At 36.7% G+C, this 22,405-nt stretch overlaps 3 protein-coding genes across 5 annotated transcripts; all 3 read right to left on the bottom strand.

The window, feature by feature from the left end:
• Positions 1-5,987: 5,987 nt before the first annotated feature.
• On the bottom strand, positions 5,988-7,989 carry LOC137575210 (protein 5NUC). Its single transcript, XM_068287647.1, has 5 exons — positions 7,800-7,989; positions 7,601-7,736; positions 7,286-7,542; positions 6,950-7,226; positions 5,988-6,890 (listed from the first exon to the last, which is right to left on the bottom strand). Exons 1-5 carry the CDS (start codon positions 7,985-7,987, stop codon positions 6,000-6,002), a joined length of 1,749 nt encoding a protein of 582 aa, XP_068143748.1. The 5' UTR covers positions 7,988-7,989; the 3' UTR covers positions 5,988-5,999.
• A 21-nt stretch (positions 7,990-8,010) lies between these two features.
• Positions 8,011-12,865, bottom strand: LOC137575209 (protein 5NUC-like). 3 transcript variants are annotated; one of them, XM_068287644.1, is made up of 7 exons: positions 12,788-12,865; positions 10,048-10,290; positions 9,836-9,986; positions 9,523-9,779; positions 9,186-9,462; positions 8,820-9,120; positions 8,011-8,761 (listed from the first exon to the last, which is right to left on the bottom strand). In XM_068287644.1, the coding sequence occupies exons 2-7, from the start codon at positions 10,281-10,283 to the stop codon at positions 8,196-8,198; spliced, it is 1,788 nt and encodes a 595-aa protein (XP_068143745.1). In that variant the 5' UTR covers positions 10,284-10,290; positions 12,788-12,865; the 3' UTR covers positions 8,011-8,195. The 3 variants fall into 3 exon arrangements, with proteins under 3 accessions (XP_068143745.1, XP_068143744.1, XP_068143747.1); XM_068287643.1 differs by having other exon boundaries at positions 12,804-12,861; XM_068287646.1 differs by having other exon boundaries at positions 10,048-10,335; positions 12,788-12,839.
• Positions 12,866-15,565: 2,700 nt separating this feature from the next.
• veil lies at positions 15,566-18,279 on the bottom strand. The gene is made up of 8 exons (XM_068287787.1): positions 18,216-18,279; positions 17,684-17,817; positions 17,523-17,628; positions 17,305-17,455; positions 16,996-17,252; positions 16,644-16,938; positions 16,283-16,580; positions 15,566-16,213 (listed from the first exon to the last, which is right to left on the bottom strand). Exons 2-8 carry the CDS (start codon positions 17,805-17,807, stop codon positions 15,651-15,653), a joined length of 1,794 nt encoding a protein of 597 aa, XP_068143888.1. The 5' UTR covers positions 17,808-17,817; positions 18,216-18,279; the 3' UTR covers positions 15,566-15,650.
• Positions 18,280-22,405: the final 4,126 nt, after the last annotated feature.

Genomic DNA, 22,405 nt, shown 5'->3' with positions numbered 1-22,405 from the left:
TATCGAAGAACAGCAAACCGAGAGAGTTGAGCCCAAGTTGAGATTTTGGGACGCCCTTCGTGAGGTTGCTCTGTGGCTTTGCCTTTGCCATTGCCATTGCCTCTTTTTATTTTCCTGACGATTGCCGCCGGGGCGACGCCGACGCCTGTCGACGCATATTCCAGCTTAATGTGACCGCTGCGGATGCTAGTTTGGCGTCCTCCCCCTCCACTGCCCCACTTCGCACTCTCCCCCATCCCCATCTCTCATTCGCCGTCTGTCAGAAGAATCGGCAATCTGGATTGGGGTCTGCTGGAGCTATTTGGATGGCCTTCGCCTTAGCACACAGCATTCAATTCATCCATCTATACTTGTTGCTGTTGCTGCCGCTGCTGCTGGTTGATCTTTCTGATCTCCTTCACCATTTGTGTGTGTGCACCTTGGCGTCATCTTCTTCTTTAGCTTCTTTGTTGTTGTTGTTGCTGTTGGTTCTTGGCTGTTGTCTCCTTTCTTGCTGTTTCTTTTTTGGTTTATTTCATTGCTAGTTTTCGCTTTGCTTCTGCTGCTGCTGCTGCTTCTTCCTTCCTTTTTCATCTTTATTTTTTATTTTCTTTTTCTTCTTTTTTTTTTTGTTTGGTCTAAAAATAAACCTGGCACAAGATTGAGGAATTTAATTCGCCTTTTGGTAGAAATCCTCCAGTTTTTCGCAAACGGACTTTGGCAACGACCAAAGAGTTGGCTTTGGCCTGACTTCGTTTTATGAGTGTGCGGTTGTCTGCATCTATGTATGGCTCTGTGTGTGTGTATGTGTGTGTGTGTGTGTATCCATATCCACTTTAGCGTCAACTTTAAGAAACGATGATGATGACATGGTCATGGCATGATATAAAAAAAAAAAAAAAAACCAGCAACAACAGTAAGAACAACAACAGCAACAACAACTAATATACACATTTTCCGCCTGACATCAAAGGATTAAAAAATACACACATACATACATATGTATATATACATGGATATATTTGGATTTACTTTGTGTCAAAAGATATGACATGATGCATCTTTCCGCTTGCCTGAACTTCCAATTAGAAGATGAATCTCTTCCTTTTCTCGCTATCTCTCTCTCTCTCCATCTCTTTCTTTTCTTGAAACTCAGTTGAAGGGTGTCCTTGATGGACGAAGGTCATCAGCATTTGCATTGCATATGGTTATAGATGGATATACATATGTATGTACATGTGTGTATATGTACATAGATATGGATATTATGACGAAGGTGGTCAGGGTACTCCCTGAGAGTCGTGAGAGCCAAGCCCACAACATCATAAGCATAAACATGATCAGAAAAACTGATCAGGACTTCGAGAACTTCCTCGATCGTTCATACATAAATTCATTAGTCTTATGGAAATTTTTTTGGTTAGTCTCTTAATAAAGTTATTAAAATATGCAGGAAATGTCCTAAAGCATTCGCCAATAAACAGTCGACACTGAATGAATGTTTTATTTGGCTAGAACGTATTCTACCAATATCCATACCATAACCAAAGCAAGATATTAAAGATATAGTTAATCTGACCTACTATTAATACCCTGTAGACTCCCCTGAAGTATGGTAAGATTAATAGGTATTAAGAAAATCATACACATTATTATTTGAATGATAACACAGGCCGACATTTTTGAGGTCATGAAAAAGTGTTTGAAGTTCAATAGGTCTCCTATAGTAATTGGGGGGTGCTGATCACGGCCTTGTACTTAGTTTTTCTCCATCACGTCAGGATTTCGAAAAAAATGCGTTCAAATTATTCAAAATGACCTAATTTGCAATATATTTTTCCATAATATAAGCATAATATTGTACTAAAAACATTATTATTTTATCCTATTAATATATTAGGCTTGATTGAAAAGGAATTTACAAAATATCAAAGAGTTATTTCTTTGTTATAATGGATAATATCTTACACTCTGGATATAGTTCTATAATGAGTAAAATTTCAACCAAAAAGTATGCTATAGGGATTCCAAGTATTGTCTGCTTTTTAATTTTAAAGAATTATGGAACTCTACTGCGTGTAACATATTGTTTATTAGTTTTATGTGCAAACAAGAACTAATTTTCTTATACGGAATATTTTAAAATCTGTTAAAAAAGTTGAAAATTTTTGTTTAAACTTTCTATAGTATACTTTTGGGTGCCTATTTTCCAACCCCAGATCTCCAGATTTCACAAAATCTGGACGTGATGGACAAAAACCAAGTATGCAGTCAGAATCAGCGTACCCGAATTAGTTAGGAACACCTCTCAAGTTAACGTCAGCAAAAATCATGTCGGCCTGTGTAATTAGTTAAATTTAATAAATAAACAGTTAAAGAAACTAAAGTTAAGGAATATTTATAACTATACGTTTGAGGTATAACTTTATGGGTCACCCAACACCTAAACCTGCACGTTTTCATTAAGACTTACAGTGGCGGCAAAAAAATTTCAGACATATGTACATTTTTTGAACTTAAATTCTGATTTCATGTAAGTTTTATATAATCTTAAATGTGTTAAATTATAGCTTTCAGTTGAGATGATCTACCGTAAATTTTGTAGGTATATCTTCAACGGACTTTTTCTCAAGTAATTTTTGATGAAAAGTGCCAAAATTTGGATGCGGACAAAATATGCTTTTCAAATTTAAAATTGACAGCTCAGCTTTGGATCATAAGAAATAGTTTTAGGTCTAGTAAAACAGAAATAATTTGTATACCACAAATTTTTAATAAAGTATCCAATTTGGAACCAATTGAAAACTTTAATTTAGTTTGTATTTTAATTAATTTTAACATTAATTTATTTTAATTTATAACTACACTTAACCTACGAAAAATAGCGAATTGAATTTCCGTCGAATGAGATAGTATTCATTAAAAACGCATAAATAAATAGATAAACTTCGTTGCATCGTAAAACCGTTAAAGATACATCAACTCAACAAAATGACCAATTTAAGGATTTAAATGAACAAATTTAAACTCTTCATTAAGATTATATAAAAGTCGCGCGAAATCCAAATATCTGTATCAATTAGTTTTATGCATTTTTATACCCTTCCAAAAAGGGTATATTAATTTTGGTCAGAAGTGTGCAACGCATAGAACGAAGCATCTCCGACCAAACAAAGTATATATATTCTTGATCAGCACAACGAGACGAGTTCAAATAGCCATGTCCGTCCGTCTGTATCAACGCAAACTCCTCCTAGACCATAAGAGCTAAAGAGATGAAATTTTGCATGTAGGCTTGTACATACTGCAGGGGTTGTATATCGGGATCAGACCACTACATTTAGCTCCCATACAAACGCCAAAGTCACGAACAGTGACTTTTCTCAATAACTTCGTTATTTTCAGAGCTATTGTCGTAAAATTTAATATTAGTTAGCTTATTACACTTATAAACGACTCTGCCAAATTTGATTAAAATCCAGTGACAATATCATATAGCTCCCATAGGAACAATTGGCCGAAATCAGTGACTTTTGTCTCTAACTTCGTTACTTTCTACGCGATTGCTTTCAAATTAAACTTTTGTCAGTTTTATGTATCTGTTAATGACTGTGCCAAATTTTATCAAGATCGGTCGACTATATCTTATAGCTTTCATAGAAACAATTGGCGAAAAACAGTGACTCTGATTAATAACTTCGTTTTTTCGTATGTAAGCCGTTTCGCAAACTTTTTACTTTAAAGAAACCCTTTAAAACGTCAAGCAAAGAGTAACAAAAAACTTGCAAAGGGTATACAAACTTCGGCGCGGTCGAAGTTAGCCGCCACCCTCTGGTTTTAGTTTCTGTTAAGAAGAAAGAATAAAAACTCGCAGCATTTCGATACTTCAGTTACAGATAGTAAATAGTATGTAATAGTATTGAGTAGATACATATGTATGCGAAAGTCGAGGAACTATAGTACCTATATATGTACATATATAAGTATCTTTAGGAAAAGATATATACTACATACTGTACATGTATTTATTGCTGAAACAATAATCGGGGAAAAATGTTTTTAAATTCGACTCGGGCCTCTGTGCTTGATCATTTTGAATAATTTTTGGGCTCACTTCTATGTTTTGGCATTGATAGCAAGTCATAACCATATCAACGGTAAATAATTTCGATCACACAAAAGGCAAGCCAAGAAAAACCAAATCCAAATGATCATGGGCTATGGGGATGGCCTAACTGGCAACTGTCCATGGCAATCAAGGAGAATGAGGACGAAGAAAATTTGGCATCAGCAACAGCAGCAACAGCAACAACAGCAACAACACAATTTTGAGTTCTTCTTTTGTCTGTGCTTCACGTCATTTCGAATTCCATGTCAAAAGGTGAAGCCAATTCAACGTTTCTGGTGAACTGGGCAAAAAAATCACGACCAAATGGCAACAACAACAGCATCAACAACAACTAACTAACTAACCGCATCAACACGAAAATCACGTTGAATAGAGATTATTTCAACTAATTTGTGACTGTCCAGCTCCATGCATGGCATGATCTAGTCAAGCAAAACTACAATAACTATAAGTATATATGTACATATATATAGGTAGGAATAGGTATGTACATACATATGTTTCTGGGTACTTACTTATATAAATGGTTGTTTTGTGTCTTTCTCATGTCTCAATTCGATATAGAACAAAGCTAATCATATTAACTCGTTTCCACAGAGATCGATGTGGGCGGAAGGGGGGACGACAACAAAATTTCTTCTCATGAATAGTTAATGTCTTCTAATATGTCCATTAGTAGGGGAAATGGGAAATGGCAAAGCGTTCTTAATGAAGAAGAATAGAAATTGAAAAGAAACCAAAGACGGAAGTTAAGCAGGAGTGCCAAGATTATAGCCAAGTTGTAAGACCATTTACCAAATTAAATTGCCACTGCCAACATCTGCGGGTACAATTGTCCGGGTCTGTGCCTGTGGGTAGAGATGGGGATCGGGGGTATCGTGTGGGTGAGTTCAAAAAACTTTTCATGAACCATGACTAACTGAATGACTGATAGCTGAAACGCTAAAGTGCCGTGCAAAATGCTCGATTCTGCACTTGACCAACGCATCGCAAGTCTTCCCAACGACCACATCTTCGTATGTACATATGTATATGTGTCCAAGAACCAAGTCCAAGTCCAAGAGCCAAGTCCAAGACCAAGACCATGTTGAAGCTACACCACATAATTACATACTCTGTTTCGATGGCCAAATGCCGCCGCCAGCTGAATTGTGTTTATGTCGCCTACAACCCAAGCGGCTGCAGATGCAGAAGTGGCTGAAGTTGGCTCCAACTTTGACTGTTGCCTCATATACTTTTGTATGTGCTTGCCCCCACCTTAGCAGATTTGGCTGTGTGTGTTTCTCACGAGCTTGGAACATGCCGCCAGTAGCTACATTGAGCCACAGGGCGAGGGCCCCGAACACAGCAACACGAGCTTGATGACGACCAAGACCAAGACAAGATGACTATTATGTGGGTAGAGGTCGATACATGGGCGTAGAAAGGGATCGGCACTTCTAGCAACAGATCTTTGGGGACAAAATCAGTTCACTTTTTCAAAAAACGACATTAGGTAGAAATAGAAAACTGTTTTTGATTACCCCATCGACTGCAATTCCCAAGGCAGACGCCCATGCTCTGAAGTTCGTTCTGACTTTGGGCTCTGGGTCTGCCTCTGGGCTTCCCATGACTTCTAACTAACTATTTAGAATTTAATAGTGCTTAACACTAACAGAAGACAGAGAGAAAAGGCCACATTAATTTGGCAGTCAAATAAAATGAAATAGGGAAATTAAGTTAAGAGACAGCCCTGCTAAGAAGATGATTACATGGCACAATCGAAATTATTTATAAACCTAATGAAGGTCGAGAAAGACAATGGCTTTCAGATGATTTGCCCCGACCTGGAGTCGAAATGAAACGGACATGGAATATGTTATAACATGTATTTGCCACATCTCCAAGTTGGTTAGCCCAAATATAGTATAAATTTTGTAGGATTGAAAAATGTGCAGTGTACAAATAAAACGATAAGAATAAATTGAACAGGTCCATGGAAGCGAGTGCCCAATGAAGTTCGATGCCTTTTCTCCACATTTCCTATCCGATTCTCGAGCATTGGATAGACAACCTTGTGGTGTTGAAGGTACTGGGTCAAAGCGGCGGTTTCGTTCAACCGTAGAAGTGAATTTACAGGATTGTCGGGATCCTGCATCCTATGACCATCGCCGCCTGATATCAGAAAAGTGGACATGATTATACGGTAGACCTTGTCCTTGTGCACGCGTTCATACAAAGGCACTTTGCAGGTGGTGCAAAGGGCTTCCAGATTTGTGATACGTTTCCCCTTTGGACGATTGTAATTGAAATTGACCCGAAGTCCGGACACCTGAAGGAAACCACCATCGTTTTCCTTGTTGCGCAATTTGGCGGAGAACTCCAAAATATCTATAAGTTGTCTACCCTTTACGTCCGTGTAGGCGAGTTCACTATGAAAGGGCAGAGCCGAAGCTATATCTGCTCCTGTCACTACGCCAGATTCAATCGATGCCCGAATGGCACCAGCGTTGACAAAGGCAATGGCCGCATCTGTCCAGTCTGTATCATTCATTTGCTGCAAGGCCCGGGCATAGACAAAACTGTCGGCTATAAGATTGCCAAAGTTACATTCCTCCTTGTGGCAAGAACTAGCTTGCCCATTCAAGTATACCAAAGTGGTGCCCACCACATTCTTTTCGATGTCATCAATGCTCTCCCGTCTGCTTTCTAGAAATTCATTTACAGCCTTGTCCTCAGCTACCTTCTTGTTAAGTAGAATGGGCGACCCGCTAAATTTCAATAGAGTACCCTGTTCATCGAACTATGGAGTAGAGGAAATCGGCTCAGATTAAGACAAAAGACCAACCCGGAAGGGGCTACCTCTAGATCTAGTTTACCCATATATTTTGTATAGGCAAAGGCCTGCACCACCGGCACATTGATACCGTTTTTCTTGGCCACTATTTTCGGATAATGCCCGGTCGGTATCTCTTTATCTGGCGGTGCACCTGTATAAAGAAATGTCTGCGAATGTCCACCTACAACAACATCGACGTCGGGACATTTTTCGGCTATCTGCTGATCCATGGCATAGCCCGAATGGCCCAAGGCTATTATTATGTTGACACCCTGGCTCACAAGTCGACGGGCCTCGTTGCTAGAGCGAGTTAAGGGTTAGATACTATACATACATATGTCTGCTCACCATATACTTACTTGATGGCTTGAATCTCCTTGGAAAACACCAATTTAGTTTGCACGGACATTTGCTGGGTGTTTGGCGTCAGATAGCCCACTATGCCAATTTTCGTGTTAAATTTGCTGATAATCACCGACTTTGTTAGTCTCTGATGGTTGTGTAGTTTGGGCTCCCCACTGGTCTCTATGTTACAGCAGACAACGGGAGCTGTGACCTTATTGAGAAACGGCACCAGACCATCGACCCCATCATCGAACTCATTAGTGCCTAGTGACTGCGTCAAATGAAAGTGATACATGTACTTAGCAGTCGTTCGGATTAGGTGAACCTACCAAAGCATCGGGCTTTAACATATTCATCATTTCAGCAACCATTTGGCCATGATAGACCGTAAACCAGGCTGTGCCTTGAAAAGTGTTGCCAGCATTTAAATACAAAACCGAACCATTAGATCTGGCCTCTTTTATGCTACATTAGGTGGGCATCAAAATGCATACATATCTCTCAGTCGATTGCAAATGGTCAACTTACATGGTGGCAACACGCGCAAAGCCCCCAAAGCAAAGACCCATCGCGTCGTCGCTCTTTTTACATTTTCCGTAGTTTGCGGCTACGGGATCATAGCGGGCGTGCATATCATTATTATGGATTATCGAAAACTTCACTCCAAGAGCTGGATTAAAAATTAGACACAGGAGGATAATCAATAAGCGGGGCATATCTAAAATCAAAAATCCACATCTAAAAACAGAGTAACTTTTGTTTATTAATATTTCTTTGGCGTAAATTTTTTTGCATTGGAAAATTTGAAAGTATTTGAACAGAAACTATGATGTCAATTCATAAAAAAAAAAAAATTTTTGCCATCTCAGGCAAACTTCTAGATTCCATCCAGCCTAAAATTATACCACACTCTGTGCGGCAGTCTTAGCTAAAGAGTCGCATCACTCCCAGTGAGGCCAGCAGCAAGGCAAACGACTGAAGAAGACCACTGGCCGCTGATGTTTGCACAAATTTAATGCGCCCCTCGATCTCCGGATAGACGCTATCGCGATTCTTTAGATACTGACCAACAACGCCTCGGTCATTCAACTGCAAACGGACCGGAAGGAAAGTGATTTTGTCGTCGGTTTCATTGAAATTGTGTCCATCGCCGCCATGGAACAAGAATTCGGAGATAACTAGATTATAGCTTTCGCTGTTGTTGAGCGGCTTGTAATCTGGCACTGGGCAGGCGGCGCAACGGACATCCACAGATACAACACGCTGACCCTTGGGTTTGTTTTGATTGAAGATCACATGAATGCCCGACACCTGCAGGAAACCACCATCGGAATCTGTTGATCGCACAGCAGCAGCATGTTCCAGAGCATTACGAAGGGTATGACCCTTGACTCTGACTACATAGAGGAGATTACCCCAAGGCAGAAGTGTCAGAAGATCATTCTCTGTGATAGTTCCATCCGATCGTTTTTCAATCGAGCTGCGAATACCTGATGAGGAGAAAGGATTGTAAATCTCAATCTTCTGAAATCTTGTTTAATTACTTACCCCCGCCTTGAAGAACAGCTATAGCCGCATCTGTCCAATAAACACCGCCAAGATCATCCAACACCCGACTGAATACCATGGCATCTGTTATTAGATTGCCCATATTACATTCCCTAGCCCGACAAATCTCTTTGCGTCCCTCCAGCAACACTCTTGTATGACCCACAATTGACTTCTCTAGTGCAGTTACATTTGCCCGGTAAACCTCGAGTAGATCCAAGACATCTTGAGTCTGATTCACTGAAGCATCCAGTAGAATGGGTGAGCCATCAAATTCAATTAGATTGCCTTCGGCATCGAACTGCAAGCGTTAGAAGAAAAAATGTTGTAAATCTATCTCAGTTTTGGATCCCCTCTAGAACCTACCTGCACATGAAGTTTACCTAAATACTTTGTATAGGCGTAGGCCTGAACAACTGGCACCATTTTGCCACTTTTCTGTCTGATCAAGTTGGGATAGGGACCTTCAATTTTCTCCGCATCGGGCTGGGTACCATTGTAGAGGAAAGTATTCGTATGTCCCCCTATGACTATATCGACATCGGGACAACTTTTGGCAATTTCCAGATCTTTTTTATAACCAGAGTGACCCAATGCTATGATAATATTAATTCCTTGGGCCTTCAATTTCTTGGCCTCGGCACTGGAACAAGAATAAACGGCTTAAGATTTATATACATATTTAAACTTTGCATTTACCCACTTTATGGAAACAATCTCTTCAAAGAAGTCCGCTTCGCAATTTAGAGTCAACTTCTTTGTGTCTGGCGTTAGATAGCCAATTACACCGATTCTTGTTCCATTCGTTTCCAAAACTGTTGAATTGGCCAAATGCTTGGCAGCTGCCAATTGGGGAACATTGCGCATATCCAAATTACAGGCCAACACAGGGAATTCCACATCATTGAGGAAGGGTATCAGACCGGCGACCTGCTCGTCAAACTCATGGTTTCCCAAAGACTTGAAAGTGGTTACAATTAATCAAACATCAATTTAAATCTTTCTTAATAACTTACAATGGCATCTGGTTTAAGTTTATTAAGAAAAGCACTGGCTATCTTATCCTTGAAGATGCTGAACCAAGCTGTGCCGGCATAGGTATCTCCAGCATTTAGGTAAAACACTGGCGTCCCTCCCCTTCGAGCTTCGTCCCGAAATTTACCGACTCTGTAACAAAAAGACAACTATTAATACAGATGTTATGGAAAGATCTGCTTGATCTACGCACTCATAGGCCACTCGAGCGAAGCCGCCATAACACTTATTCGATCTGGCCTCCTCCGGCGTGCAAATGCCACTACTCACACTCGTCTGCTCAAATCGGGCATGCATGTCATTATTGTGCAAAATTATAAACTCTGTTGCCACAGGGGGCTTGGCATTGGCATTGTGTATGGGATTGGCATCAATACTGTCATACTTGAGAAATGCAAGGGCCAAAATCATCAACCTTGGCAGCATCATTGAGGTACTGAGAGATATACAAATATATTGTTTATCTTTATGCACTTATTAACTGTTTTGTAAATCAAACAAATTGGAAATTAAGTGAATCAAATTAAATCTCTTTAACTAATTCTAAGAACAAAATGTAGTTCCAATTAAATACAATTTACATTAAATGCTAAATTGTTTAAGCTCAGATTAAATTTGCATTACTTTTCTTAGAATAGTCAATAAGTAATAATATTACAGCTCTACAAATTTATTAATAGATCTACCCATTAAGGGTATAAGTTTGTTAATAATGTATCAAAAGTGGGCTAATTATCTAGATGGGAATGAAATTCCCATGTTTTTACAAGCTGAAGTACTTTAATGGGACCTTTTAACTTGGGTATTAGTATATGAAAAACTTGAAATATTTGAAAAATTGAGGATTTGATTTTGGTTTTAGTAATTACTAAACTATCTAAAATATGTTTTCAAAGTCAATAAATCAATCCCTTTAACGGATCACACTATTAAGTGAATGTTCTGTCTACTTAATTTGGTTTAATATTACCTATTAAAATTACTTAATATTTTCCGTTAAACCAAATTAAGTAGTAGTAATTCAAGGATGAGAACCTAATAGTGTGAAGGTTATTTTGTTCGATATAATTTTGGAATGACTCATCCAATACATAGTAGAGAAGAAAATCTGCAAGGCCAAGAAAATGTAATTAACAAATCAGCTTATACTTAATTACATGGGTTAAATATACCTAATTACAAGTTAAGCTTACTTTGTTTGGTTAATAAAAAAATTATAACTAATTTGGTCATTTTTAAAAAGAATCGAATTTTCGTTTAAACTGGTTCTTAACACAAAATTGTGGATCAATTGTTGTCTAACAACTCCACGTCTATATACATACTATATACATATGTACTATGTCTTATTTGACATGACATTTTACGAAATTATTTCCCAAGCTATTAGTGGGGAGCAATTAAAGTTTATGGATATATGTTTGCTTCATGTCTACAACAGGCAACAGCTTCTCTGCACGTGGGTGATGGAGCTTTGAAAATAACAATTTGTAGGTAGGTACATACATATGTATGTATATACTATATAGGATACTTAATGAACTTATCTGAGCCCCAATGACAACGAAAATGAAATGAACTGCAGTCATACAAAGTAAAAAACGAACGAGTTGTTAATTTCGTGTGCATTTAAAATCTAATTCATTTTTTGTTTACACAATCAAATTTTTGCGCAAATTGCACGCTAGCCATGTAGACAGAAGTGCCAATGACTTGGAAAAAAAAAAAAAAAATTGACATAAAACACCAAATAAAAAAATTAATTTATATAAAAAAAAGATCATTAAATTTAATTGGGCGGCTTGTCAAATACCCTTTAGTTTTTCCATACATAAATATTGATAAAACTTTGAAACTTAATTTAATTTAAACTTTAAACTTATGGATGGTTATTTTATATACATACATATATAATATGATTTAGGCCAATTTATTTAAAATTAAGAATAAAATCTCAACTAATTGGATATCGGATTTTTAGATTTTTGTTAATATATTTATTAAATATTTGTTTTTTTCTTTTGGAGAATATAGTTTTTCTTGTTCCGATTTAAACAAACAAAACAAGGTTAAATAAGAATCTTTATATTCTTCATATATTGAATATGTGTCTTATATATATTTCAACTTCTTGTTATGTTGATAAGAGGTATCAAAAGTTGGCGACGAAATCATCATAGTTGCCGTAAAGATTTTGTGTGTCTTGGATATAATAAGTGGAAAAAAAACTCTTAAAACCCGATAGTCCATGCTCTCCGATTCGACCTTAAAGCATAAATTAAGTTTTTGTACACGTCAGCCAAGAGTCGCTATCATTAATTTAAAAACAAAAGTTTTGCTAAGTAAATAATTATTGCGAAACCATAAATTATCGGAAAGAATTTCTTTTTTGAAAAGTAAACAAATATCTTATTGTTTCGGTATCTCAAAGTCTACATACATATGTATGTACATACATACACATGTGTACATATGCAAGTATGTACATATGTATGTAGACAGGTGCAGGCACAGCTTGAGCCATTGGGATTTTTTGAAATCGAAAAGAGGAATTTAACTCTTTGGGTTTTTTATTCGCACTTTTATTTATAGAATTTTACAATAATAACTTTGCGGTCGCGGCAAAAATATCCATGCATAATAGTCGGAAATAATTCACTTCATTGCCATCATTGAAAATTATCATGATTTTATTTTTTTTACTCCTATTTATTATATGTATGTATACTTAAATGAATTTGATTGACGGAAACTAACAATTCTACGATTGTTCATACTCGTTTTTTAACAGAGGGGCAAAAGATTGTTTGTTTAACTTTGTTTGTGATTTGCACTTTTGCCAAATTGGCCATAAACAGGTGACAGCTAAATTTCATGTGAAATAAACACTAGCTAACAAGCATCTTCCAAGTAAGTAAACCGTTTATACATACATATATAAGTACGTACTAAATGTGTGGGCCAGACAAGCGACGATCTGCTAATTGAACAACCGTTGTCATCGATGTTTTTTTTCAAACTAACTCTCACTCACTCTGCTGCTGCTCACTCGAGGTGTTTTGCTGCGGGTGCCACTCGCACTGCTTGCTCTTGTCGGCATTTTAATGATGATGTTGTTGTTGCTGTAGTTCTTGTAGTCAGTGTCTCCGGTTTGTTTTTGCCGGCGATGCCACAATCTCGATCAGTTGACACCCAATTGTGTTTGGCTTGGCTCACCCACACAACAGGTGAAGCTAAACACTCTCGCTCTCTCTTTGTTGCTCTCATTCAATTTGTCTAGCCACTACTCTCCCGCTTGCTGTTAAGCTCTCTCCCCAATACGTCATAACATTACGTTACTCTACGTTGTTACGTAGCCCCAAAAAGTGGGATGCTGCCTTATCGCACAGACACCTAAGCGTGTGCGTATGCTCTCTTCGTTTGTTTGTGTGTGTGTTTTGTATGTACAAATGGAAGCCTCACAAATGAAACGAAATGCATTCACTTGGAAGTTCGTTGAAATGTATGTATACATTTACATACATACAAACATATGTACATATCAAGGATCTTGTTAAAACTTAATATCATGAATGCTACATTTCCACATAAAATTATCTACAGAAATGAGGATTAATTGTAAAGTAACATTTCTAACAATTTATTTAAAATATAACATTTCCATGATACGCTTTTTTTTTTTGCAATTTTAATAATTACATATGTAGGTACATGTACATATGTAGGTATGCATTTACTTAGCGCACCGTAAAGACAGGTAACAAATAAACAAGTTTTACTTTGCTCCACTGAACTTAAATTTAAAAAACAAAAACATTGCCTATCTGGAAAACAAATTTTCGAAACCCATGTATACATACATGTTTGGTTTAGATATTCTTTTTGTATCAATATTAATATTTTCAGTTACATTTCTAAAGTTAAAACACGTCTTGCTCAATTATAATATATAAAAAGAAAAATATAATATAAATAATAGACTGTTGATAAAGTCAATAGAAGATCTGAATAGACCGCGCATTGTCTGTATTTAGGTATCGCTATCAGATATATGTAGAATACATGATCGACAAGACTGAATTGACGCGACTGTTAATGTTGATCAACAATATGCATGTACATACAAACATACATACGTAAGTATTCACAGTTTGTCAAAAAAGTGTTTACACAAGTAAATATTTCTTGGTTTTTTACTTCAAGATGAAAATAAAACCATTAATAATAAGTTTTTCTAAATTTTTTTTTTTTTTGAATATGTTAGAATTTTTTGGTCTTGTTTCTTTATTTCTTAACATTGGAAATATTTTTCTTATGTAAACATTTTCTTGTCAAACTGTTTGCACTTTAGAGTTATAAAATCTTTTTCTGTACACATTCCAACGAATCCAATACTACATACCATTTGGATACATTAAATAATTTTAAAATTCGAATTAAAAATTAAGATAAAACGGATTTTGTAAACCCTTGCAAGGACTGTCAGGCAGTCGTTTGTAAGGCAGAGAAGGTGATTTTTCCGTCCTAACAATCTTGATCAGTCAAGAGACCAAGTCGATAAATCCATTTGTGATGAATAAAAAACTTGGAGAAAACAATGGAAGTTTGTTGAAAGGGTATATAAATATATACCCAATATATATATATTGACAATGATTCTTAAACAAAATTGTTTGAAATTCCATGTTTACAATTCCATAATCATAAAAACGTTTATTTGTTCCGGCAAATTTTTAACCTCATCTGCCTTATAAAGGCTCTTTTGAATACTTAAGGACCTTTCTAACCAAACTATTTCGCGAACTATCGTGAAACGTTGGTGTAAGTAAAAGTTGGTCAAGGATATATAATCGTCGTCTAGTGATTGACGGTTTTCAGGTCATCTTCAAATTGTGTACAGTAAACCCTCGGTTAACGAACACAATTCAGCTTAAACTGTTATTGAAACATAAAATGTGTCACGTCTTTTAAGGAACTGTACATAATCTAAGTTCAGCGTTCTTTAAAAGTTAAATTAAACTTCTTAGGGAACTGAATATTTATTGGAGCATGTCTTAAATAAAATAAAAGAGAATTTGGAAGAAAATTTGCTTGTATAATTGGTAAAATGTTCACACTAGACATCTCTATAAGGTATTTTCAGGATGTTTCCTGTTTGGCTGTTTAAAATTTTACGTGCGAAACTTTGTTCGTTAGGCGAAACTTTTTCTTAAAAAATGTGTTCGCTATCCGAGGGTCCACTGTATATACAAGTATATTCCAGGAAAAGAAAACACCCTATCCCAAGTTTAAAGACATAAGAAGATGCCAGGAACGAGAGTTTTTCCAAGTACAGTGAAACCTCGATATAACGAACTTCGTTATAACGAAAAACCCAATATAACGAATTTTTTGTTAAGTCCCTTGAAAGGACTAAGGTCTTACATTTCAGTACCTATAGCGAATCAATAGATATAACGAATAATTTTGCGATCCCCCTCAGATTCGTTATATCGAGGTTTCACTGTAGAAGGTTCATCATATATTTTTTATGATCGGAGTTTTTTCTTCTTTCTTTTTTGCCTGCAGGTACCAAAAATCAATGAAATCACCCACTGAAATTTTTATGACTTTTTTTGAAAAGTTTTGTTCTGTGTATTGAATACAAAATCTTTAATGTTAGAATCTAACTGTTTGCATTAAGAGAAGTTAAATTGAAATACATATGTATGTACATTTAAATAAAGTTTTGTATATTTTCATTTGAAACAAAATTTAAAAATATTGAATCTAAATTCGCTGATTAAAATATATTACTTAAAACAGCTTTGTGACTAGTCCTGACAGTAAAATCAGTGCCATGGAAGCCCATAGATGTGAGCCCGAACCGGTATCATCCTTCTCGATGATGACAATTCGTCCTTCCATTTCGGGATACACATAATGACGTCGCTCCAGATAAGCAGTGGTGGCACCCAAGTCATCCACCTCTAGTTTATCCACAAGCTCAAAGTTATCTTCAGTCAGGATGTAGCCATCGCCTCCATCCAAAATGAATTGAGAAATAACCACACCGTATTGGGCAGTGTCATTCAGATTGCTGTAGGATGGAACACTACAAGCTGCACATAGAACCTGAGCTGATATTACACGTTCTCCCGCTGCCTTGTTGTAATTGTATTCGACCCGTAGGCCAGACATTTGAAGGAATCCTCCGTTAGAATCCCACGTTCTTACTGTCGCGGAATGTTCTAAGGCATTTCTCAAAGTTAGACCCGAAATCCGGATGACATAGAGGGGATTCTCGAATGGAAGAACTGTTAATACATCGCTGCCAGTAATGTTGCCATCCGCATCTTTGTCAATGCTGGCTCGTATGCCTAAAAGGAAGTGGGGACAACGATTAATCAGACATGACACGCTAAAAAAAAAACATAAGTATAACCTACCGCCTCCTTGAAGTAGAGCTATAGAAGCATCAGTCCAGTATTCTCCTCCAGCGTTTTCTATAACGCGTGCATAGACCATGGCATCGGTCAACATATTGCCCAAATTGCACTCTCTCATGCGACAAATGTTGCCACCCTCTAGACTTACTTTGGTATAGCCAAGAATCTGCTCTTCCAATGCAGTCACATTTGGACGATAGACCTCGAGCAGCTCTAAAAGATCTTCTTCCTGGGCCACAGAGGCATTAAGTAATATGGGAGCTCCGTCAAATTCAATCAAATTGCCCTCAGCATCGAACTAAGATACGAATACAATTCAGTTTATTGCATGTTCGTTAAAATTTGGGAAATTTTAACTTACCTGAACATGGATTTTGCCCAAATACTTTGTATACGCATAGGCTTGAACCACAGGAACCTTCTTCCCACTAGCCTGCTCCACTGTGGTCGGATAGGGACCACGTACTGCCTCTGGATTAGTGTCTGAGTCATCGGCAACCGGCTGACTAGCATCTAGGAATGTATGCGAATGACCACCGACAACAATATCAACCTCTGGACAATTTTTGGCAATTTCCTGATCCTTCTGATAACCCGAATGACCCAAAGCAATAATAATATTGATTCCCTGGGCCTTGAGCTTTTCTGCCTCGGCACTAGGTTTATAGAAGAGGTTTAATGATAGTCAATTAATCCTAATCCGGAGTACTTACTTGATGGATTCGATTTCCTCATTATATTCAACATCATTCTTAAAGCTTAGAAACTTTGTATCGGGTGTTAAATAGCCTATGACACCGATTCTAACACCGTTCGTCTCTAGAATAGTTGAATTTGCCAATTGTTTGGCGGCAGCCAATTCGGGCTCATTGGTCAGATTCAGATTACAGGCCAAAACAGGGAATTCCACATCATTAAGGAATGGTAATAGACCTTCCACGTTCTTATCGAACTCATGATTACCAAGTGACTGAAAGAACACGATTAGATCGACAGATTAGATCAAAGTGGTGGGGTCTTACAATGGCGTCTGGTTTGAGCTTATTGAGAAAAGCACTAGCTATCTTATCCTTAAAGACAGTGAACCAAGCAGTTCCTGTGTAGGTGTCACCGGCATTTAAGTAGAATACAGGAGTGCCTCCAGCTGCGGCATCAGCCCGATATTGACGGACTCTGAAAACGAAAAGAGAGAGACGAGTCAGAGCCGAGTCGGAGAATCGCCGCATTGCAGTCTACTCACTCATAGGCCACTCGAGCAAATCCACCATAGCATTGATCTGTATTCGCATCCTCTTGGGAACAGGTGCCGCCATTCACATTGGTCTGCTCAAACCGGGCATGCATATCTAATAGTGGAGTCTATCTGTAAGTGGAGTCGATTGCAACAATTGAGGAACTTACCATTGTTGTGAAGGATTATGAATTCCGTGGCCACTTCGGCACGTGGCTGATTTATGGGATTAGCCCCAATCTGGGCAATAATAGGCAGGCCCAATAAGGCAATAAACCAAAGAGTAGCCATCATGAATGGAGCACTGGAAAGCGATTTAATCAAAGTTTTGCCAGTTTTTTTTTTTTTTTTAATATCTGTGTACTTATTTCAGTTTAGTTTTTATAGAAGCTCGAAAAAGAAATCGCGAAAATAATAATTCTGTTTTATTGCACGTATTAAATCTAATCGCTCTGCTTATCAAACTCATCCACATTTCAAAACACAAATAAATCGGACTATGTGGGTTTGTGTGTACTTTTTAGTTATTTTTTGGTAGGGTATACAGAGAAAACCTTTTGTATTGAATATGTTAATGAAGTTTACTCTCCATTTCATTCAATGTATCCATCACTAATTGCCCTTTAATATACTTGAGTTTCAGCTCGACTCTCATACTCTAACTCGGCGCTACCTGCCAACGGAATCGCGCTTGTTACTTACATGTTCTCGTCACACGATCCACAAGCAAACTGGCCCGAAATGTGTGGCTAACAAACCGTTAAAACCCGAAAAATGAAACAAAAACAAAAATAACAAAAAGGCACACATAGTTTATTGTCTCGCTGAGTTGGCTGATTGTGATAAGTTTCAGGTACTGGCCGATTATCATGTGTTTTTCGGCCCTGGCTCCTCTCCTCCCAACGATGTTGTTTAACTGAAAATGGTCAGCGTCATCATATCAGGAGCTGACTTATCTCAAACACACAGACTTGCTGAGGGGAGAGATATTATAGATAATCATGAATTATGTGCTATAGTCATTAATGAAAAGACAATAAATAAAAACGTTTCCCGTTAATCATTGAACTGCATAGGGTATGTAAGGTTCGTCAAATGGATCAAAATTGTCAATCAACATTTGCCATATACATATCTATATATGCCAGTCATTTGATATATCCCATTGTGACAATCGCTTCCGTTCTCGATCAGATACAGATACAGAAGCCCAATTTATTAGCTCTATTTCTCAAATTAGTCGCGGTCTTTTTGAAACTTTTGATTTCCATGGTTATACCAAATTCGGATAGGTTGTCACCTACTAAATGCTGAATAAATGAATCAGACTAATCACACAATGGTCTAAACAGTTGGTCAAGCAGATCTGCATATTCCCACGCAGGTTCCATGCATTGACGTCGACTCTGATTTGGACTTCTGCCTCTGATCGCAACGCCTGGCCAACGCCTGGCCCCTCTGGCATTCCCTATAATAGAAATTTTGTCATAAATATGCACATAAATTATTTAAATCAAATTCAATTGATAACAAAGACGGCTCTTCATATGCTCTTTCAGAGTGTCTCTCTCTCAGTGTGCCGGTCTGCCAAAGAAGTTGCCGGTTAGATGATTTCAAATTTGTTATTGAAAATAAATATAATTCTAATTGCTCACACTCTCGAGTGTGTGTTGGTTGAGTGTGTGCGTGTGTGTGTGTGTGTGTGTTTGCGTGTGTTAATTCATTCGATTTCAAGTGCGATCACAAGCACATATTGTACCTCAATTATCTACTGCTGGGCCCTACTCTACTCTTCTCTACTCTACTCTACTCTAGTCGTTTAGCTTTAGTATACATATATGAACATGTATATATGTGTGTATATGGACGAAAGTTGATACAGAAATAAATACAATATATATATTTAATGATATAAATACTCGTACTTGTTTTTCTGCTCTTCGTTCACCACATTGCTGGGAAATGACAATTCTGTTCGATGGGCCCAAACAGCTGCCCTCCATATAGAATATATGTATGTTCACGAACATATATACTTACATATATTTATATACTAACTATATTTTTACTTTGGCTGATTTGATGGATTGCCCATGGACCCTGAATTACTAAAAAAGCAAAAACAAAATTGAGTATTTTTAGTATGCAATACAAAACTTTTGCACTTATTTTAACCTAAGTAGTTTTTATTTACACCAAAAATTAGTTATATAGAACATGTTTTAATTGGAATACTAACAACCAGAGAATTGTATAGAATTCGCAGAACGACTTTTCCCATTCTTCTGAATAAGACCAATCTTGATTTAGACTGAGAAAAAACTTACATATGTACATCAAAGCAAAAATGGAAATATTCGAATCTTCAGAACATTTTTATATCATAAGGGAAGAAAATGGAACCCATATATATATTTTTGATCAGCCGAGCTGATCTCCACACAATTTGGATGGGAGGGAGATAGTTCAACCAAGATTCTTCCAGTGAATTTAAAAGTCTTTGTTCATACATATTATTTTTGAGTGAGTGCTTATAGGAGTGAGAGAGATAGTCTGCTTTTATTGCTAGTTAGTTAGGATGCTTAGAGCTTTTACTGAGCGACTGTTGCAGCAATATTTACCTTTACCCTTCCTTTTTGGGGCTTGGCAGCTCAATCTACAATAAAAATATAAAAGTCAATTGTCACACTTGCATGACTCACAGAAATACTCATGACGGCATACTAACTTCATTTAATAACTGTTATTAACACCCAATGCGCATTGGGTAGATAGTATAGACATGATGATAGTAATTCGTTCTACCATCTTCTCGAAAGTTAAGCTGGAAAACAATAATTTTGCGATGCATCTGTGGAGATATTCTAACTGAAATCTTTTCACTCACCGCCCGTCCGTCTGTCTGTCCGTATGAACCAGCAGATCTCGGAGACCATAAAAGCTAGATCCTCCAAATTTGGTAAATAGACTCGTGTAGTATGTAAAGTGATCAAGTTTATTTCAAATTTTTTCCACGCCCCTTTCCGCCCCCTCAATTGAAAAAACTCAATTATGTCCCGTATTTTTCTACCTTATGCAAATTTGGCACACTTAAATGTAATACTAATTTCCAGCAAAATACCAAATTTGATAAAAATCGGACAAAAAATAGTCGAGTTATGCATATAAACGTTTTTCCATAAGGCCGCAGTTGGCCGTTGGCTGGTGGTGGCGCTAGGGTGCTCGTATGCTTGAGTGAGCGAGATACTAAGATATGCTTGATGAAAATACATTTGTTTAATTAAATTGAAATATTTGCTTTACTGGTGTATGGTATACATACCTAAGTAGGCGAGAAGACTTACTTCATTTTCCCATTCGTCGGAAGTAAATGGTACCCCGACTGCGACTTTTCTTGAAGAGTCCCTTTTGACACCCTGTTATAACCAGTTTCCAGTCATAATTGAGTCATATTATTGGAGATCGCTTTAAGTTTTTCTTCTCTAATCTAATCATCTTTTAAGCAAATGGGGGATTTCATTTAAGTCGAGTCTTCTTTGAGTCTCTCTTAAAATGAATCATAAATTGATCATCCAAATGGTGTCTTCCAAGTAGGAGGAATACAACAAATCTGTTTGGACACATTTTTGTTGCTGCTATAGAACGGAATTCTGTAATTCAGCAATTGAAGGCGTTTTGCATAATTTGTTATTCTCCTTTCTAAACTGAAAACTAAAAAAATTGAATAAGGGATTATATTGGTTTGTGTTATGATTAATTGTTTATATGAACCTACCCCGATTCTACACAAACGTTTTTGATATCCTTTTATGCTGTTAAAGGACATTTTGGGGTGTATTGGGAATGCACTTTTTCACCTCTAAGCATTTATTTCAGTTTCGAAAATCTATTGGAAATGTTGTATCCATATGCACTAAGTACTATAAGTTTCAGATCAGATTGTGTTTAAAGTCAATAATCTTTATATACTAACACATTCTAATTAGAGATCGGTGTAAATTCCTATTTGGTTGGAAAGAGAATGAAGTCACAAATGAAATATTTAAAATTTCAATGTCTCTTTAAATATCTTTACATACCTTATAACATTTTCATTTCACACATTTTAATTGGTGTGCTCACTTTGATTTCGATAGGCAAAACTGGGCATGGCAAAAATTTGAAATAAACTTGATAACTGTACATTCTACACGAGTCTACATACCAAATTTGATGGATCTGTCTCTTATAAACTATGAGATCTAGGTGTTCATACGGACGGACGGACTTGGATTAATCTTCTCAGTTGTTGATGCTTATTTAACTTTTCTTCTAACATTGTATAAGAAGTAATTTTTGTCCGAAATATGTTTTAGATTTGATTAAGTAGTTGACAGAAAATGTGATTTTCCACACCGCCTAAGGTCATACACATTAATATACAAATGTTGTATTGATATTAAATTTAAAATTTAATCTACATCGTATAAACTTGGCTTAATCCAGTTGAGTTACACCAATATATTCTATATCTGTTTTCGATTCTATATGTATATAGGTATAAGTAATATCCATTATTACTTTTAATAAACTTTTCTAATAGTTCGGGGAAAAGAAATCCGAAAACTACAATATAAATATTAATCCTACTTACTTAGATCTAAATTTGAAGTTTTCTAATTATAAAAAGTATCTATACATATTTTGATTAGTATGTTTAATAATATAATAATACAACACATTATAAGCAAGCCGCATTTAATAATAATAATATTATAAATATTTAAATTTAAGCTTTTAAATGTAGTTTTAATATCATTTATAACAGTTTATTTTGAACTATTTACAGTCCTTTGATACAGTATTTGAGTTAAGATTTAGTAAACTTGCTGCGACTTTTGATCTAGACTTAT

The sequence above is a fragment of the Drosophila tropicalis genome, unplaced genomic scaffold (genome assembly GCF_018151085.1).
Source record: "Drosophila tropicalis isolate 14030-0801.00 unplaced genomic scaffold, ASM1815108v1 contig_573, whole genome shotgun sequence".
NCBI classification, from domain to species: Eukaryota; Metazoa; Arthropoda; class Insecta; order Diptera; family Drosophilidae; genus Drosophila; species Drosophila tropicalis.
The sequence above is the reverse complement of the archived record's forward strand: the minus strand, read 5'-3'. Positions and strand labels throughout refer to the sequence as shown.

Excerpts from the sequence above, each read along its gene's own strand:
- LOC137575210 (XM_068287647.1), bottom strand. The coding sequence starts at position 7,987 with ATGCCCCGCTTATTGATTATCCTCCTGTGTCTAATTTTTAATCCAGCT. Across the intron at positions 7,543-7,600 it reads TGTTAAAGCCCGATGCTTTG|TCACTAGGCACTAATGAGTT; the intron begins GTAGGTTCACCT and ends CATTTGACGCAG. Across the intron at positions 7,227-7,285 it reads AAGGAGATTCAAGCCATCAA|CAACGAGGCCCGTCGACTTG; the intron begins GTAAGTATATGG and ends AACTCGCTCTAG.
- LOC137575209 (XM_068287643.1), bottom strand. The coding sequence starts at position 12,856 with ATGACAACGGTTGTTCAATTAGCAGATCGTCGCTTGTCTGGCCCACAC. Across the intron at positions 9,780-9,835 it reads AACTTAAACCAGATGCCATT|TCTTTGGGAAACCATGAGTT; the intron begins GTAAGTTATTAA and ends ACCACTTTCAAG. Across the intron at positions 9,463-9,522 it reads GAAGAGATTGTTTCCATAAA|TGCCGAGGCCAAGAAATTGA; the intron begins GTGGGTAAATGC and ends TTCTTGTTCCAG.
- veil (XM_068287787.1), bottom strand. The coding sequence starts at position 17,807 with ATGATGGCTACTCTTTGGTTTATTGCCTTATTGGGCCTGCCTATTATT. Across the intron at positions 16,939-16,995 it reads GAGGAAATCGAATCCATCAA|TGCCGAGGCAGAAAAGCTCA; the intron begins GTAAGTACTCCG and ends CTATAAACCTAG. Across the intron at positions 16,214-16,282 it reads AGCTCTACTTCAAGGAGGCG|GCATACGAGCCAGCATTGAC; the intron begins GTAGGTTATACT and ends ACTTCCTTTTAG.